This window comes from Vulpes lagopus, chromosome 4, assembly GCF_018345385.1.
Source record: "Vulpes lagopus strain Blue_001 chromosome 4, ASM1834538v1, whole genome shotgun sequence".
Lineage (NCBI taxonomy): Eukaryota > Metazoa > Chordata > Mammalia > Carnivora > Canidae > Vulpes > Vulpes lagopus.
The window spans coordinates 63,473,524-63,492,927 of NC_054827.1; the positions used below are offsets into that span (position 1 = coordinate 63,473,524).

General features: G+C 38.9%; 1 protein-coding gene across 2 annotated transcripts in view; it reads left to right on the forward strand.

Moving 5' to 3' along the window:
* The window catches only part of FBXL17 (F-box and leucine rich repeat protein 17), a 495,621-nt gene that overhangs the window by 144,905 nt on the left and 331,312 nt on the right, over positions 1 to 19,404 (forward strand). For both annotated transcript variants that reach the window (XR_005987299.1, XM_041751974.1), the window contains exon 5: positions 8,998 to 9,105. Coding sequence is in view for 1 of the 2 variants with exons in the window: in XM_041751974.1 (XP_041607908.1) it covers positions 8,998 to 9,105 (108 nt within the window). In the remaining variant the exon portion in view is untranslated. The remainder of the gene's footprint in view (positions 1 to 8,997; positions 9,106 to 19,404) is intronic.

Consider the following 19,404-nt stretch of genomic DNA (forward strand, 5'->3'; position numbering starts at 1 on the left):
TCTTTCTTTTTTAAAAGTTCCTATAAGTATAATGTATATTTACTGAGTATTTAAATAATTTGCGATTTTTATCATCATATGTACTTGACATACTCTTTGTCAGTTGTCAGGTGTGGGTACTTACTGATTCTGGCATGTGGCTAGGCCTAACCAGGGTAACCTGTAGCGTGGTTTATTAATATTCCCTAGGGGATGGACCCTGCTGTGTGTCCCTAGCCTTCTAGCCAGCTTCTTTGAGGTCAGAACATCCCTTTGGCTGGTCCTGTGTACACCTGCTGGACTTTGAAGTACAACTTTCCCTTCATCACCCTTCTCTCAGAGCCTTTAATGAATGGCTCCATTAGTCGTGGGCCTGCAGTAGGTATTAGCTCTACATTTCCTCTATTACCAATGAAATAGATTCCTTCATTATCAAGTCATAACCGTGCTGCGTGGCTTTCAGTCCTCCATAAACTCCAGAAAGGTTACATCTTCAACCTTGGTTTCAGATCTAGTCGGAAGGCCTTGAGAAACTGAACTAAACTCAATTGGGAGGTGAGGTACAGACTGAAATATTCCCAGGAATCTCTAGTAGTTGTGGGATCTAGACCTGCTCCTGTTCCAACCTGTAGCTTCTGCTTTTAAAGGTGAGGACTGTGCCTTATATTCATCCTGCATTAGTGTCTAACATGAGGTGATATAATAGGTACTCAGATATGTGTTGATCTACAGGGATTTAACAAACTGAACAACCCTGAGGGAAGTAAGTCCCTCATTAAATACTCTATAAACGTGCCTTTTTAATTTTTAAAGATATTGCTGATTTTATAGACTGGGATAGCCATTTACTACTGAGGTAACTTCTGTTTTCTTAAGCCCATAATCTATTCACATGGTTACTACCAAATGGTTCCTCAGACAATCAAGCTCTATTCTAACTGGCTCCTGCCCTGGAATCCATATGGCTTTTCCTGTCTGGTGAATCTTGCTAAACCGGAACACATGGAAATGTTTTGCCCTTTGGTTTTAATGCTCAGTTAGAACCCAACCTAAGCAGATTGCTTTATGCTGGCTTTATTTTACATTCAGAAAATGGGGGCACCCCACAGGCCCACTGACCACGTCAGCTCTAAGAGATGAAAAGAATAATCAAAGGTTAGCATTCCTCCTGAAAAGTTTCCTTGCAAATAGACTCCCTATGCCTTTGATCTCTGTTGCTCTTTTTTCCTAGAGGTAGAAGGAAGGCCATGAGTGGGTTCTGAGGTCTTGAGTGAAATTTGCTAGTGATATTGCTAATACCCCCACATTAGTTTTCCTGTCTACTCCAGAATTGAGGTGCTCCTGTTGCTTTTTTTGAAAATTGTATCCTTAGCTTCATGGAGCCATTTGTCTCATTCTTAGACTTTTGGGACAAATAGGATCAACAACTCACATTTTCTTGGCATTGGAAGGATTTGTTGGTTTTCAGTACTGAACCAGTAAGCCATTAACATACATCAAAACAGTACTTCATGTATTCATCCTGTTTTTGTTTTGGGAGCTTCTGTTGTAACCAAGGTCCTGTGCCCAGCACTGGGGATAGAATAGTGAATGGGATAGATGGGGAGACCATCACATAGTGAACAGGGAGAGGGGATGGTGGGATGAAATGAGGTGGAAGAGGTGGGTAGGAAGCAGATCCATTACGGCTTTGTAGATTATAGGAGGAGTTCAGATTTCATTCTTAGAGTAATTGGTACCAATGGAGGATTTTGAATTTTGACATCTGATTTTCCAGATCACTTTTTCTTGAAAGATCACTGTGGCTTGATGGGTGGAGAATAGATTGGTGGGGTCAAGAGCAGCAGAAAGAGGTTCAGCATGCAGGATGTTGAAAATGTCCAGGAGAAGGATGATACATCTTGGGCCATAGTGGTCCACTGTGGCATGGAGGTGGCAAAGAGATAACCCCTGTGTAGACCCAAGGCCATCTTCAGTACTGATATTTGAAGGGTGTAGTTAGCTATGGTTGTTAGAGTTAGTAATATAACTGTTTCTGTCTTGCCATTTACAACAACGTGGGTGGAGCTGGAGAGTAAAATGCTAAAAGCAAAATAAGTCAGCCAGAGAAAGACAGCTACCATATGATTTCACTCAAATGTGGAATTTTTTTTAAAAAAGATTTTATTCATTTATTCATGAGAGACACACACAGAAAGAGAGAGAGAGAGGCAGAGACACAGGCAGAGGGAAGAGCAGGTTCCACGCAGGGGGCCCGACGTGGGACTCTATCCCAGGACCCCGGGATCACGCCCTGGGCTGAAGGCGGCGCTAAACTGCTGAGCCACAGGGGCTGTCCCTCATATGTGGAATTTAAGAAACAAACATGATCATGGGGGGAAAAAAAGAGAGGAAAACCAGACTCTTAATTATAGAGAACAAACCATTGGTTACCAGAGGGGAGGTAGGTGGAGAGATTGGGGAATTGGGCGATAGGGATTAAGGAGTGCATTTGTGATGAGCACTGGGTGTTGTATGTAAGTTTTGACTCAATGAATCGTACACACTGAATATTACACTGTATGTTAACTAACTAGAATTTAAATAAAAACTTTGAAAAAAGAGACAAAAAATAGAACTGTTTCTGGATTGATTCCACAAGAATCATTAAGAAACCTTATTAAAAGTATATATTTCTGGGTCCTGGATTAGTAGGTTTGGGGTGAAGTCTAGGAAAAACATTTTTTTAAAAGTTTTTTTGATCAAGGTCAAGAAATAATCTTATATTATTTGGTACACTCATGTACATTCTATAACGCCAGCAGTATAAACATGTCCAAAGGTTGCTCCACCTTTTAGAATTAATACTACAAATTCCTTTCATTCTCAGATACCTGATAAAGATAGGTCTCTCCCCTTATGTTCCAAGAAAACAGTTAAGTATTAAATAAGAATAAAATTGCATCTCTTCATTTAGAATTCTGAAGTTTATGTAGAAGCTTCTTCCATCCTTACTCTTATTTTTTTTCTTCCTTCTAATCCTTTCTAGATGAAGGTACTTTCTTGGATTACCAGTTTCTACTTCTATGGTTTTACAGTTCACTGCTATTAATCCCACTTCTTCAACACTTCTGAATTAGATTTCCCCAGCCCTCTCCTATGCTTCCCTCTTTTGGACAGGTTCTCAGGATGTACAAGACTATCATAGTGTTGACACCACACCTATTCTATCTGCAGAGATGCAAAAAGTAATGCTTGGAAAATTCTTTCACAAGTAGAGCTATTGTGCCTTGATCCCTGCCACTCTCCTTCCTTGGGGCTGAAAGGAAGGCCTTGAATTTGCTCTTGCATTTGAGTGAAATTAGCACCACAAAATGAGTCAAGGTGTCATTTGTATAAAGAACATAGGTTTCAAAACCTAAAAGACTAAGCCTCACCTTTTTTGCTACCTTTTAGTTGTATAATTTTGGGGAAGTCAATCTCTAAACCTGTGAAATGGAAATAATGATGCCTCTTACAGCTATTATGAAGATTCCAGATGATGCAGAGAACTTAGCTTGGTACAGGGTAAGGCCTTAATAAATAGAGCCGTTTTTATTATTTAGCTGTTCTATCACTTACTCCCTCTTCCATTCTTTGGCTGCTAGTACCCCAGATCTTTACTGAATATGAGCTATGTGCAGAGACTAAATACACAATCCAAAAATCATACTTATAAAGTTACTCTCCAAGCAAAATTAGTGACCCTGTCCTGCTCGCCTTCTGCTCTTTCTTTTCCAGCCAAGAGTTTTTTAGTCATCTATGGCCATTTCCACCACAGTGGCTATTATTACACTTCTCCTTTGTTTTAGCATTTTATAGGCCCATTATTTCTACCTCCTGGAGATGTTTCTCTCCTGTCCCCACGTTAGATCTCACAAGAATGATCTCCGATTCAATGCAGCTCCCAAGAGTTTATGAGAACCAACATCCTCTTCCTTTATCCCTTTCTCCCCTGCATTTACTCCTAGGTTAGCCACGGGAGAAGGCCCTCTTAAGATTCACAAATTGAAGCTCTACTAGAATCTTTGTGCATGTTTGTATTACTCAGACTTTTCTTGGTTCTCTCAACTCTGAAGATACAACAGACATTCCTTACCACCAGTGCTTTTCTCCTTGTAACATGAAATGCACCTGCATCCTCTTTATGCAGATGTAAAAGTGTAGCTTTTAGAATGCCAGTTTAGGACTATGGTCCTTCTTTACCTCTGCCATGTGGAGAGAGGACACTATTGAATCTGAGGTGCATCTTCCTCTTCCTCTCCATCACAGCTTTGATTAAAAGTTCAGAATTTGCTTTGCAAGCTGATCTCATTCTCCCCTTCTTTTTTGATGCTTCTTTCCAAAACCTGAGCTACGTTTCTGTTTGTATACTAATTCCTGTCTGCTGCCTGGTTTTCCCACAGTCTCTCAATAAATATAATCCTTCAAGGCCAACCATTCCAGGTTGGAGTTTTTGTTGTTCTCCCTTAGGTAGGCTCCATGCCCAGTATGGAGCCCAACATGGGGCTCAAACTCATGACCGTGAGATCAAGACCTGAGCTGCCACCATGAATCTTAAACTGAACTGACTGAGCCGCCCAGGTGCCCCTCAAGTTGGAGATTTTTAGCATTCCTTTATAGCATATAGTTTTTTTTAGACAAATGGTTGGATGTTTGTGTGCAAAACCATGATCACCTTACACAGTATTCACAAAAATTAACTCCTAGAGCACTATAGACCTAAATGCTAGAGCTAAGAGCACCATTAAGAAAATGAAAAGACAAAGCACAGGATGGAATAAAATATTTATGAAACAGGTGTCTGATAAAGGACTTGTATCCAGAGTATATAAAGAGCTCTAACAACTTATTAAGACAACCTAGTTTTAAAAATGTGTGAAAAATGAAACTTACATGAGTCAGCAATTCTCTCTAGATATTTATCCAAGAGAAATGAAAATATATGTCCATACAAAGGATTGTATGTGAATGATCACAGCAGCATTATTTATCAAAACCCAAACTGGAGAATTCAAGTATTTATCATCTGGTGAACAGATAAATAAAAGGTCTTGTAGCTAGCTATACGATGGAATTCTGCTCAGCAAAAAAATGATACGTGTAGCAGCAAGGATGAATGTCCATACGTTATGCTAGTGAAAGAAGCTAGAAACAAAGCACTGCTTATGGTATAATTCTATTTATATGGAATTTCTAGAAAAGGCAAAACTCTACAGCGATAGAAAGCAGGTCACAGGTTGCCTAGTGGTGGGAGCTGTGAGTCACTGCATATGGACAAAAAGAATAAAGGGAATTTTGGGAGTGCTGTAATGGAAGCACTTTAAAACTGGATTGTGGTGATGGTTGCACAACTGTATAAGTTACTAAAACCCAATGAACTATGCCTTCCAATGGGTGGATTTTATGGTATATAAATTATAACCCATTAAAACTTTAAAAAATTCTCCATAGCACTTGGGTTATGAGATAGCTACCCAATTTTTGCTTTCTCTGTCCCCAAGAAAATGACATAATCCCTTATACATTCAACAGTATTTCTCAAGGTTTCAGGTGCATAAGAATCACCTTGAGGGGCACTTGGCTGGCTTAGTCCATAAAGCATAAGACTCTTGATCTTAGGGTTGTGAGTTTGAGCCCTACATTGGGTGTAGAGATTATTTATAAATTCATACATTGGAAAAAGAAAAGAATCACCTGGGCATCTTATTAAAATGCAGATTAGGATTCAGTAGGTCTGTGATGGGGTCTGAGATTTTGCATTTTTAACAAGCTCCAAGTGATGCCAGTGCTGTTGTTCTGAGGACCACACTGTGAATGAAAGGCCTTCGAATTGTTCATAACCCAGGCTGCACGTTAGACTCTCCTGGGGAGCTTTTAGAATAAAATTGATGCAGTTCTCTGCCAGAAATTAAATCGGGAAGCTCTTTAGGTGATTCTGATGTGCAGACAGGCTGAGAACCTTAACAAAATGAAATTCTTTTTACCATAATGGATCAGTAATAAACTTCTACCTAAGTCTGCCTCACTCTCATCCCACGGTTAGCCCATAACCTAGAGCCCCCAAATTATGATCAAAATCTCTTGGAATAAATAGAAGAGTAAGCTAGCATGCTTTGACTGTGTTTTTTTTTGTTTTTGTTTTTGTTTTTGTTTTTACTTATTTTCTTACACATGTCAACCCCTTAGTCTTGGCTAAGAATTAGAATGCAGAAGAAAGGAGGAGAACATGCAATGATTTTGATGATAATAGCTAAAATGTATTGAGCAATTGCAATGTACCTTGCACTGTTCAAAGCATTTTACATGCATTATCTACCCTCATATTTTACCCTGTGAGCTAGGGACTATGATTTTCTCTGTAGTAGAGAAGGAACAAAGTATAGAGAGATGAAGTGACTTGCTTAAAATCATACAGCTAATAAGTGGTCCACCTGGGATTTGAAAAGAGGCAGTCAGGCTGCAGGGTCTCAGAGAAGCTGACACTCACCAGTGCCTGCCTCTTGCAGTCTATACTTCTTTTTGCCAGATGTTTAGCCTCCAATTTCTAACTGATCTTCTATCCTTGGGAACAGAACCAGACCCCACCCAAATCTTCAAGGCCCTTTTGTTAGTCTCCTAAGACACACCCAAGCCTACTAAGAGTGTTTCTATACCCCAAGGTCTTCCTTGACTTCTGGGACTCTGTTGATGCTGAGCTCTTTTGTTCTGATTGCTTGAGCTGAATGAGAAAGACCCGCAAACCAAATTTTTAGTACCCCTTTTTCTTCTGTCTGAAAGATTTAACACCTTGTACCTGAGCTTTCTCATATGTGTCCTTAATCGTTATCTGAGTTCCCTCTTCTTTCCTTGAAGATGGATGCAGGAAAGGCTAGATGTTAGAGTGAGATTAGGCAGGGTATTTAACCAACTGACCATAAGTATTTAACCTCTATTAGCTCCCACCCCCCTTGTAAAAAAAATAGAAATTACTTTCCATTGAGGCTTCCAGCAATTTTAGTTGCCTGGAATATTCTTTGTTAACAGAACATGTTTAGAAAGCTGAGTGTCAGGAAGGCCCATTTTTAATTTATCAATGGCACCCTTAGTCTTAATATGCTAAAGCATACTTTACTTTTGAGGGCAGAATTAATCTTTTATCAGATGTACCATGGATGCTGTTGGTTTCATTATTTTAGGAAGATGTTCTTGTGATTGTTTTAGAATTAATGCTACCCACATACCTTTATTTTCTAATATCTATTCAGAATAGATAAGGAAGATACAAAGAGTCACCCATAATAAAGCTAATGCAAAGGAGAATTGTCGCTGCTGTTTGAGAAACTAACAAAGGTGTTTAACTTGTTGATTTCGTCTTGACTGTGAGGATAGTGAATCTGAAATTAAGCCTGTGGTAGAGAATATTTGGACCTTCTTTTAAAAGCTACCACTTTGTGGAACAGTTAAGAAAATTTTAGCACAATTTTCTGGAGAGTGGCGGGGAGGGGACAGAAAATGAAATTTAACTCTGGCTTTTGTTTAAAGCAGGGTTAGGTAGAAATGTCAAAAGGTGTCAAGGTAATTTCTTTGCAGCACTGGGACCTCAAACTTTCACATGTTTAAGAGTCACTCAAGGGTTTATTAAAAATGTAGATTCTTAGGCCTCACCTTTTTTGGTTCTGAGGTTTTAATAAATGCAGTTTTTCTAATACGTATTCCATTAGGGTTTTCTCGAGAAACAGAACTCATACAAGGGGATGTGTGTGTGTGTGTGTGTGTGTGTGTGTGTGTGTGTGTGTTTCTGTAAAGAGGTTATTATAAGGAATTGACTCTGTGTTTACAGAAGCCAAGAAGTTCCAAATTCTGAGGTTGCAATATGGAGACGCAGGAAAGCTGATGATACAGTTCTAATCTGAGTCCAGAGGCATAAAAACCAGTAGAGCCAACAGTATAAGTTCTAGTCCAAGTTTGAATCTGAAGGTAGGAGACGAAGATAACCAGATAGAGAAAAGGAGAGAAAGAGAGAGAGCAAATTCTCCCTTACTCAACTTTTTTGTTCCATTCACACCTCAGATGGCTTAGATGAGGCCCACTCACATTGAGGGGGAGAGTGTGCTTTCCTCAGTTTGCATTTAAAAGGGTAATATCATCAGAAATATCCTCACAGACCTATCCAGAATACCGTTTCACAAAATATTTGGGCACTCCACAGTATAATCAAGTTGACACATAGAATTAACCATCACGCTACCCAAATTTAAAAAGTTTGAAGCAATGAGGGGCAAAATCATATTCTTTAGAAGAAACACTTGAGAAACCTTATAAAGAGACAATTATTGCATTTTAGGAAGCAATTATATAATTTCCATTATAAAAAATGTTCAGACTGAGCAAATCCATAGAGACAGAAGAATGCTAGGGGTTGGGCACGGGGTTGGAACAGAGGACATAGGTTTTCTTTTGGGGGTGATGAGCTTTTTCTAGAATTAGATATTGGTGCTGGTTGCACAACCTTGCGGAGATGCTAAAAATCACTGAACTGTACCCTTTGAAAGGGTGAATTTTATAATATGTGAATTATATGTCAATAGAAAATTTATATGTCAAGAGAGATTTGATAGAAGAAATGATAGTAGAGAATGTCTACATCTTTGGTATGTTTTCTATGAAGAAGTAAAAAAAAAATGGCGTGATAGAGAAAAGGGAATTTAGGACAAAGGAAGAATTAAAAAAAAGAAAAAACACACAGGAGAGAGGTTCCTGGCTGGCTCATTCAGAAGAGCATGCGACTTGTGGTCTTGGGGTTGTGAGTTTGACCCCCTAGCTGGCTGTAGAGATTAAATGAATAAACAAAAAAAACCTACAGAAGATATTGCTACGTGTTTGTATACAGATTCAAATGATCCAGTGGAAAGAAAAATATTAGTGATGCAAGATAGGAGAGAAGGAATGTGCGGGAGCCAAATCCTTCCACTCACTGGAACACCACCTTTGATAACTTTCTTCACGTCTCTTCCCTAGGTAACAGATCAGTCGGTGAAAGCATTCGCTGAACACTGTCCTGAACTTCAGTATGTTGGCTTCATGGGTTGTTCAGTTACTTCGAAAGGAGTCATTCACCTAACCAAGGTAGGTTCCATGGTTCCATCCCCTTAGCTTTTCCCTTTTCTTTTCTTTTCTTTTCTTTTCTTTTCTTTTCTTTTCTTTTCTTTTCTTTTCTTTTTTCTTTTCTTTTTCTTTTCTTTTCTTTTTTCTTCTTTTCTTTCTTTCTTTCTTTTTTTTTTTTTTTTTCATTTTATTAGAGACCAGGAGCCTGAGTCCCAGGAGTGGCAGAGGGTGAGGGAGAAGGAGAAGCAGACTCCCTGCTGAGCAGGAGGCCTGTCTCCGGCTGGGCTCAATTCCAGGAGATCTTGACCTGAGCTGAGGGCAGATGCTTAACTGACTTAGCCACCCAGGCGCCCCTTCCTTAGTGTTCCTGTCATTCATATCAGTGCCCTAGCATTGTTAAATGTACTTGGTTGAGGAGCAGACTGTTAACAGATGTGTATTATGGTTTGATAGTTAAAATCAGTTTAAAGCAACAGTACCAAACTTAGCTTTTCTTAAATGGGATTTCATTTAAATAAGAAACTTACTTTTTTTTTGTTTTTTCATTGCTAATGACTATGAAATATATGCATTAAAAATGATCTGTATGACAAAAATTGTTTAAGCATTAATTTATTACATTTAGAATATATTTTGATTGAGGTTTTGTTTATTTTATTTTAAATTCAGTTAATTAACATATAATGTATTATTGGGTTCAGAGGTGGAGGTCAGTGATTCATTAGTGTTAAATAACACTCATTCCTCATTATATCACGTGCCCTCCTTAATGCCTGCCACCCAGTTACCCCATCTTCCCATCCCCCACCCTTCCAGAGACCCTCAGTTTGTTCCCTGTGATTAAGAGTCTCTTATGGTTTATCTCCCTCTCTGATTTCATCTCGTTTTGTTTTTTCCTCTCTTCCCCTATGATCCTCTATTTTGTTTCTTAAATTCCACGTATAAGTGAGATGATATGATAGTTATCTTTCTCTGATTGACTTATTTCACTTAGCATAATACCCTCTAGTTCCATCTACATCATTGCAAATGGCAAGATTTCATTTTTTTGATGGCTGAGTGGTATTCCATTGTGTATATACCACATCTTCTTTATCCATTCACCTGTCAGTGAACATCTGGGCTCTTTCCATAATTTGACTATTGTGGACATTGCTGCTATAAACATTGGGGTGTAGGTGCCTCCTCAGATCACCACATTTGTATCTTTGGGGTAAATACCGAGTCGTGCAATTGTTGGGTCATAGGGTAGCTCTATTTTCAGCTTTTTGAGGGGCTTCCATACTGTTTTCCAGAGTTGCTGTACCAGCTTATAGTCCCTGCAAGAAGGTTCCTGCATCCTTTTTCTGCATCCTCGTCAACATCTATCATTTCCTGTCTTGTTAATTTCAGCCATTCTGACTGGTATGAGGTGGTGTCTCATTGTGGTTTTGATTTCTATTTCCCTGGTGCCAAGTGATACATTTTTTCATGTGTCTGTTGGCCTTTTGTAAGTCGTCTTTGAAGAAATGTCTGTCCATGTCTTCGGCCCATTTCTTAAATTAGATTACTTGTTCTCTGGGTGTTGAGTTTATAGATTTTGGATACTAGTTCTTTATAGATCTTGGATACTAGCCCTTTATCTGATATGTCATTTGCAAATATCTTCTCCCATTCTGTAGGTTGTCTTTTGGTTTTGTTGACTATTTCTTTTGCTGTGCAGAAGCTTTTTATCTTGATGAAGTCTCAGTAGTTCATTTTTCCTTTGTTTCACTTGCCTTTGGAGACATATCTAATAAGAAGTTGCTGTGGCTGAGGTCACAAAGGTTGGATTTTGATGGATTCTTGTCTCACATTTAGGTCTTTAATCAATTTTGATTCTATTTTTGTGTCTGATGTAAGAGAATGGTCCAGTTTCATTCTTCTGCACGTGGCTGTCTAATTTCCTCTTTGTTAAAGAGACTGTCTTTTTGCCATTAAATAGTCATTCTTTCTGCTTTGTCAAAGATTAGATGACCGTAGAGTTGAGGGCCCATTTCTGGGTTCTCTATTCTGTTCCACTGATCTATGTGTTTTTGTGCCAGTACCACTCTGTCTTGATGACCACAGCTTTGTAATACAGCTTGAAGTCCAGAAATCTGATGCCACCAGTTTTGTTTTTCTTTTTCAACATTCCTTTAGGCTATTGGGACTCTTTTCTGGTTCAATACAAATTTTAGGATTATTTCCAACTCTGTGAAATAAGTTGATAGTATTTTGATAGGGATTGCATTGAATGTATAGATCGCTCTAGGTAGCATATTTTAACAATATTTGTTCTTCCAATCCATGAATATGGAACGTTTTTCCATCTCTTTGTGTCTTCCTCAATTTCTTTCATAAGTGTTCTGTAGTTTTCTGAATACAGATCCTTTGCCTCTTTGTTTAGGTTTATTCCTAGGTATCTTATGATTTTGGGTGCCATTGTAAATGAGATCAAGCCCTTAATTCCTCTTTCTCCCATCTCATTGTTATTGTATAGAAATGAAACTAATTTCTGTGCATTGATTTTATATCCTGCCACTTTGCTGAATTCCTGTATGAGTTCTGGCAATTTTGGGGTGGAGTCTTTTGGGTTTTTCATATAGAGTATCATGTCATCTGCAAAGAATGAGAGTTTAATTTCTTCTCTGCCAATTCAGATGCCTTTTATTTCTTTTTGTTGTCTGTTTACTGAGGCTAGGACTTCTAATGCTATGTTGAACATCATTGGTAAGACTAAACATCCCTCCCATGTTCCTGAGCTTAGGGGAAAAACTGAGAATGATATTCTTTGTGGGCTTCCCTTTTATGGATTTTATGATACTGAGGTATGTTCCCTCTAATCCTACATTGTGAAGAATTTTAATCAAGAAAGGATGCTGTACTTTTTCAAATGCTTTTTCTGCATCTATTGAGAGGATCATATGGTTCTTTTTTTTTTTTTTTTAAAGTTTTTTGTTTTTTAATTTTTTATTTATTTATGATAGTCACAGAGAGAGAGAGAGAGGCAGAGACACAGGCGGAGGGAGAAGCAGGCTCCATGCACCGGGAGCCTGACGTGGGATTCGATCCCGGTTCTCCAGGATCGCGCCCTGGGCCAAAGGCAGGCGCCAAACCGCTGCGCCACCCAGGGATCCCGGATCATATGGTTCTTGTCCTTTCTTTTATTAATGTGGTGAATCACATTGATGGATTTATGGATGTTGAACCACCCTTGCAGCTCAGGAATAAATCCCACTTTGTCATGGTGAATAATCCATTAAATGTACTGTTTGATCCTATTTGCTAGTATTTTGGTGAGAATTTTGGCATCCATGTTCATCAGAGATACTCGTCTGTAATTCTCCTTTTTTAGGGACTCTTTGTCTGGTTTTGGGATCAAGATAATGCTGGCCTCATAGAAAGAGTTTGGAAGTTTTCCTTCCATTTGTATTTTTTGAAATGGCTTCAGAAGAATAGGTATTAGTTCTTTTTTAAATGTTTGGTAGAATTCCCCTGGGAAGCCATCCAGCCCTGGACTCTTATTTGTTGGGAGATTTTTGGTGACTACTTCCATTTCCTTGTTGGTTATGGGTCTGTTCAGTTTTCCTATCTCTCCTCTTTCAGTTTTGGTAGTTTTATATGTCTCTAGGAATACATCCATTTCTTCCAGGTTGCCTTCTTTGTCGGCATAATAGTTGCTCCTAACATATTCTTATATTTGTTTGTATTTCTTTGGCGTTGGTTGTGATCTCTCCCCCTTCATTCATAATTTTATTTATTTGGGTCCTTTCTATTTTCTTTTTGATAAGTCTGGCCAGTGATTTATCAATTTTATTAATTCTTAACCAGCTCGTAGTTTCATTGATCTTTTCTACATATTTTCGCTTTCTGTTTCATGGATTTCTGCACTAATCTTTATTATTTCTCTTCTCCTGCTTGGTTTAGGCTTTATTTGCTGTTTTTTCTCCAGCTCCTTTAGGTGTAAGATTAGGCTGTGTATTTGAGACCTTTCTTGTTTCTTGAAAAAGGCTTGTATTGTTATATACTTACCTCTTAGGACTGCCTTTGCTGCATCCCAAAGGTTTGGAACAGTTGTATTTTTCATTTTCATTTGTTTCCATGAATTTTAAAATTTGAGTTCTAAGTTTCTTCATGTGACTGAGTTCCAAAGTATGTGGTCTGAAAATAGGCAGGGAATGATCCCAGTCATTTGGTACTAGTTGAGATCTGATTTGTGACCCAGTAAGTGATCTATTCTGGAGAATGTTCCATGTTCACTGGAGAAGAATGTGCATTCTATTGCTTTAAGGTGGAATATTCTGAATATATCCATGAAGTCCATCTGGTCCAGTGTGTCATTCAAAGCCCTTGTTTTCTTGTTGATCGGCTCCTTAGATGATCTGTCCATTGCAGTGAGTGGGGTGTTTAAGTCCCCTACTATGATTGTGTTATTATCAATATTTCTTTATTTTTGTTATTAATTGGCTTACAATTAAATTTACAATTAAATAAAATTAATTGTATAATTGGTTACTCCCATGTTAGGGGCATAAATATTTACAATTGGTAGATTGTCTAGTTGGATAGACTAATTATGATAGAGTGTCCTTCCTCATCCCTTATTACAGTCTTTGGTTTAAAATCTAATTTATCTGATATAGGATTGCCACCTCAGCTTTCTTTTGATGTCCATTATCATGAGAAATGGTTTTCCACCCCCTCACTTTAAATCTGGAGGTGTCTTTGGGTCTGAAATGAGTCTCTTGCAGACAGCATATCAATGGGTCTTGCTTTCTTATCCAATCTAATACTGTGTGTCTTTTGTTGGGGCTTCTGGCCCATTTGCATTCAAAGTAACCATTGAAAGGTCTGAATTTAGTGCCTTTTATTGCCTATAAAGTCACTGTTTCTGTATATTGTCTCTGTTCCTTTCTGGTGTATGTTACTTTTGGGCTCTGTCTTCACTTAAAGGATCCCTTTTAATATTTCTTATAGGGCTGGTTTGGTGATCACAAATTCTTTTAATTTCTGTTTGATCTGGAAGCTTTTTATCTCTCCTTTTATTTTAATGACATCCTATCTGGATAAAGTATTCTTGGCTGCATGTTTTTCTCATTTAGTGCCCTGAATATATCATGCCAGTCCTTTCTGTCCTGCCAGGTCTCTGTGGAGAGGTCTGCTGCCAGTCTATTGTTTCTACCCTTGGAGGTTATGGATCTCTGGTCATGAGCTGCTTTCAGGATTTTCTCTTTGTACCTTAGATTTGCAAGTTTCACTATTATATGTTGGGGTGTTGACCTATTTTTATTGATTTTGAGGGAGGGTTCTCTGTGTCTTCTGTACTTGAATGCCTGTTTCCATACCTTCTCCCCCGCACCCCCTTCCTTTCCTTTTCTTTTTGGATCCCAATTATTCTAATGTTGTTTTGCTTTATGATCTCACTTATCTCTCAAATTCTTCCCTCATAATCTAGTTGTTATCTCTTTTTTTCAGTTTCTTTATTCTCCATCATTTTTTCTTCTGTATCACTAATTCTCTGTTCTGCCTCACTTATCGTAGCAATTAGAGTCTCCATTTTTGGCTGCATTTCATTAATAGCCTTTTTGATTTCAAATTGATTAGATTTTAGTTGTTTTATTTCTCCAGGAAGGGGTTCTCTGGTGTCTTCCATGCTTTTTTTCAAGCCCAGCTGGTATCTTTATAATCATTATTTGAACTCTAGTTCTGACATCTTACTTATGTCCATACTGATTGGGTCCCTGGCAATCAATACTACCTCTTGTTCTCTTCTTTGAGGTGAGTTTTCCATCTTGTTGTTCCATTCAGAAAAGAATAGATAAATGAGAGAACAAAATACTAAAATAGCAACAATGACTTCAGAGAAATATACACTAAACAAATCAGAAGAGACCAGGAACAGACAAAAAAATTTGATAAAAAGAGAGAATATAATCAGGTGAAGAGAATAGAGCAATATACTGGATCCTGTGTGTGTTTTGTTCCATTTGTTAGAAGACTAGATCCCAAAATTGTAACGAAAGAAAACTTATATATGTATAAAAAAATAAATGCAATAAAAGGATAGAAGGTAATTGTAAGAATGAAAATTAAAAGGAAAAAAAAATATAAACAGGTGAACAGAACAGAACAATACACTATATCCTGATTGCATTTTGGTTTGTTAGAATAAACTACATCTTAGTGTTGTAAAGAAAAATAAAATTAACTGTATTGAAAGGATAGAATGTAGCGTAAAGATGAAAATTAAAAAATACTTTAACAAAACAAAAAGAAGGAAAAAAAAGAAAAAAGCAGATATGATCAGTCAGACAGGTGAAGCGAATAGAGCCATACACTATATTCTGGGTATATTTTGGTCTGTTAGAAGAAACTGTGTCCCAAAATTATAAATAAATAAATAAATACACACACACACACACACACACACACACACACACAAAATTAAGTACAATGCAAAAGATAGACTGTAACTGTAAAAATGAAAATTAAAAAAGACTAAAAAGGTGATTAAATTAAAATTGATTGAAAAAGGAAAGAGAAAAAAATTAACATTGCAAGACTAAAGAACCGTGGGGGAGAACCCCATGAGTTCTGTAGGCTGTATTCCCCAGGCCTGGAGTTTGTCCTTCCAGTGATGGTCGATTTGCTCTGGGCTGGATGTTTTGCTGAGCACCCACCCTCCTGCACTGCATGGTTCGCAGGTGCTTTGTCCCTGGGCAGCACTGCACCGCCCCTGCCAGGGGCCAGGCCAAGGTTTCTGCTCCCAGTTGCTCTAGGTGCCTTGTGTTCCCTGAAGGCTTTCTGTGCGCTTTAGAGGATGAGGGTGAAAATAGGGACCTCCCAGTCCCTAGCCCCAGAGCCGAAAGTTCAGGACCCGCCCCCGCCCCCCTCAGGGCACCCTCAGGGACAAGCAGTCCCTCCTCTCCCTGGATTCTGTCCACACTCACGCTCACCCGGCCTGGGACCGAGAGTTTCTGTCTCAGGCACACGGCCCTATCTGACCCTATCTCGGGTCTCCAAATCCTCTGGACTCCTGCGGCTTGCACCCATGTACACCTCTCGTGGAGGTGGGGTTCTCGAGCCATTTCGGCCACTTGCTGGGCCCTGTGTGGAGAGCAGTCACCTGCCCGTGCTGTGGTCTGTGATTTAGAGCAACACTGGGCTGAAACCTGACCCACCCCCCATCCCCTCCACTCCCCCCATCCCCCACCCCATCCTCCCCACCCCAGGCTTGCTGATGGCAGATGCCTGGCAGTCTACTGCACACACACCCCCTCTTCCTGTGACCCTGAGACCACACTGTCCCGCCGAGGATTCGGGGCTGATTTTGCTCTTTGCTGTTCTGTACTGTCCAGTAGCAGCTTAGGAGGCCCCCTCCCCTCTCCCGCTTATCGTCCCCAGATCTCCTTGATTCACTTCTCCACACTTCCTACCTTGCAGAAAGGGGTCGCTTTTCTATTTGTAGAGTTGCAGTGATTCTTTTCCTAGAACTCCGGTTGGGTTCGCAGGTGTTCCGAATGATTTAATAGCCATCCAGCTGAATTCTGGGACCAGATGAAACTAAGGTCTCCCGCTCCTCTGGCGGCTTGGACGCTGCTCCTTGACTGAGGTTTTAACTGCTTACATATCACTAGGTCCTTTGAGCCTTTGCCTTTTAGGAGGTGAATATGGCCGGTTGCATATGATTAAGCTGAATATGTAAAATGAAAAGAAAGGTGAGTCTGTGTCAAAAATTAACCTAGTTCAGGGAGTTTGCTTATATACCGAATATATGAAATCTCATATTTTAGCAATGATGATAATGCTAGTTTCTTTGGAATCTCTCACTTCTGTGTCATCTTCACTTCAGAACTTTAAAATAATTAGGAACTAATTCCTAATGTGTTAATGGAAAGGCAGCTACAAATTTATCTGTGTATTATCTGAAATTTGTTACTGTATACGTTTTAACTGTATCGTATAGTACTTAGGAGAATAGGTATGAGTCTGGCCTTTCCCGTGTAATAGCTGAGTAACCTTCTCACTCACCCTTTCTTAATTTCACTACTATCAGGAAACTGCTGTGTTAGCAGCACAGTGTTGAAATAAAACAGGTGAGATCCAGGTCTCTGTGGGTTTGGTCTCTTCAGGTCTCTTTAAGCTTACAGTTTAGTGGGAAATACTCTTTTTCTTTCCTTCCTAGAAAAAAGAGCAAATGATTGTGAATTCCTTAGGACTCTGGCAATAAGGCACAGTGGATTGGAGCCTGGGCTCTATTGTTAGCTTCGGTTTGAATCTTAGCTCTGGCCCTTAATTATCTAAGTGGAGAAATTCTTCTTCAGGGTATTAATTGAAATAATATATGCAAGGTGCTTGCTTCACTATCAAGATTGTAGTGAATGCTAGGTAAATGTTGGCTACTAATATTAAAATTTTGCAATATCTAAATTGCTGGAAAGTTAGAGCAAACTTTGAGAAAGAAAACATCAAATCACTATTTGGGTCTAGTGTGTCTGAAACAGGTCCTGTGGTTGTCCTGTGTCTTCAGTGACTGATAACTGATCAGCTTTAATTGTATTTCGAGGATCAGAGCCTAAAGCTAGTGGAGAAGAAAAGCACGTTATTCTCAATTATTGCTCTGTCAGACTATCTTAGTGTAACCAAGACCATACATAACCATAATTTTTATTCATTTCCTATAGCCTTGGCCTGAACATCTTGGTGGATGAATGTTTTTCTAGTCACATCTAATGTTGTTTATAGTGTAGAGTAGAAATGCCTTCGGATGAACAGATTGTGCACAACCGGTGTTATAATGACCATATGTGGGATTTTTATGATCACTTGAAATTGTACTCATTAAAGACAAAACAAGACTTATTAGATCAGTAAGTGCTTCTCTGAGCATTTTGAGATGGCCAAAAATTATGGTACACTGGTACTTAAAAGATCAGAATGACTCTCTGTGACAAAATAGCAGCTATAGCAAATAGCAAATGTCTGTTTTGGAAGGCTCAAATTGCTGAGAATGTTCTTCTGAAGATGATAGGCCAGAATTGGTGGTTTTGATTGTCAGTAGTCTGAATCTACTGGATTAATATCAAAGCTGGTCCACAGACTTTTGAGGATCATCTTTGTTGCTCAGCACAGTTTTTTGCTTTATTTATTTATTTTTTATTTTTTATTTTTTTAATTTTTATTTATTTATGATAGGCACACAGTGAGAGAGAGAGAGAGAGGCAGAGACACAGGCAGAGGGAGAAGCAGGCTCCATGCACCGGGAGCCTGATGTGGGATTCGATCCCGGGTCTCCAGGATCGCGCCCTGGGCCAAAGGCAGGCGCCAAACCACTGCGCCACCCAGGGATCCCAGTTTTTTGCTTTAATGAGAAGACTGGTTTGTGGTATAAAATTGCTTAGTTTCCTAGATTCATTTTAGCATGCATAGCTTCTGCAAAGCTGTTTAAATTGTTTTATCTCTTGAAAACCAAGGGTAGACCTCAGATTTTAATGAAAATAAAAACTTTTTTTGGTAAGATATTTGCATTCTGGCAGTTTTCATACTAAGACATTACACAAAATGTAATTTACATTCACAAAATGTTTATTAGTATATAAATGCTGCTAGCAAGTTGTATCATCCTTATTATCATCATGGTGTGTTATTATAAGTAAATGACTAGAGATGTGTGAGATACAGAGTGTTGAGAGCTATTGGTCTAAGTATGTTTAATTTTATATGGTTTAGAAATTCTCTCCAACATAAAACTTTTCTAAGTCTCTGGCTCTCAGTTTGCTAACAACAAATGACATAAAATCTCCATGCCTTAGTTTCCTGTCTATGAAGAGATGTGCCTGAATTAGGTGATCTGTCTCTAGTTTCTTGTACTTGAAGAATCTACACATTTAAGAATCATTGACCTGGAAGGGACTACGCAGGGCTCTCCCTGAAACTAAGAAATGTCAAATCTTTGGTAATTTAGAAAGGAAAATTGGGGATTTGTGACAGCTCGGGAAGAAGATAGAAGATTGGGAACAGGTGGAAGGACATTCATATCTTTTAAATATGGTTCCTTCGGTCTGATTTTACTTTGATGTGCTTAGCCTGAGCTAGATTCTTATTCACTTTGCAATATTTACTGACTACACACCTTTAGTCTTTTTTTTTTTTAATTTTTATTTATTTATGATAGTCACACAGAGAGAGAGAGAGGCAGAGACACAGGCAGAGGGAGAAGCAGGCTCCATGCACCGGGAGCCCGACGTGGGATTCGATCCCGGGTCTCCAGGATCGCGCCCTGGGCCAAAGGCAGGCGCCAAACCGCTACGCCACCCAGGG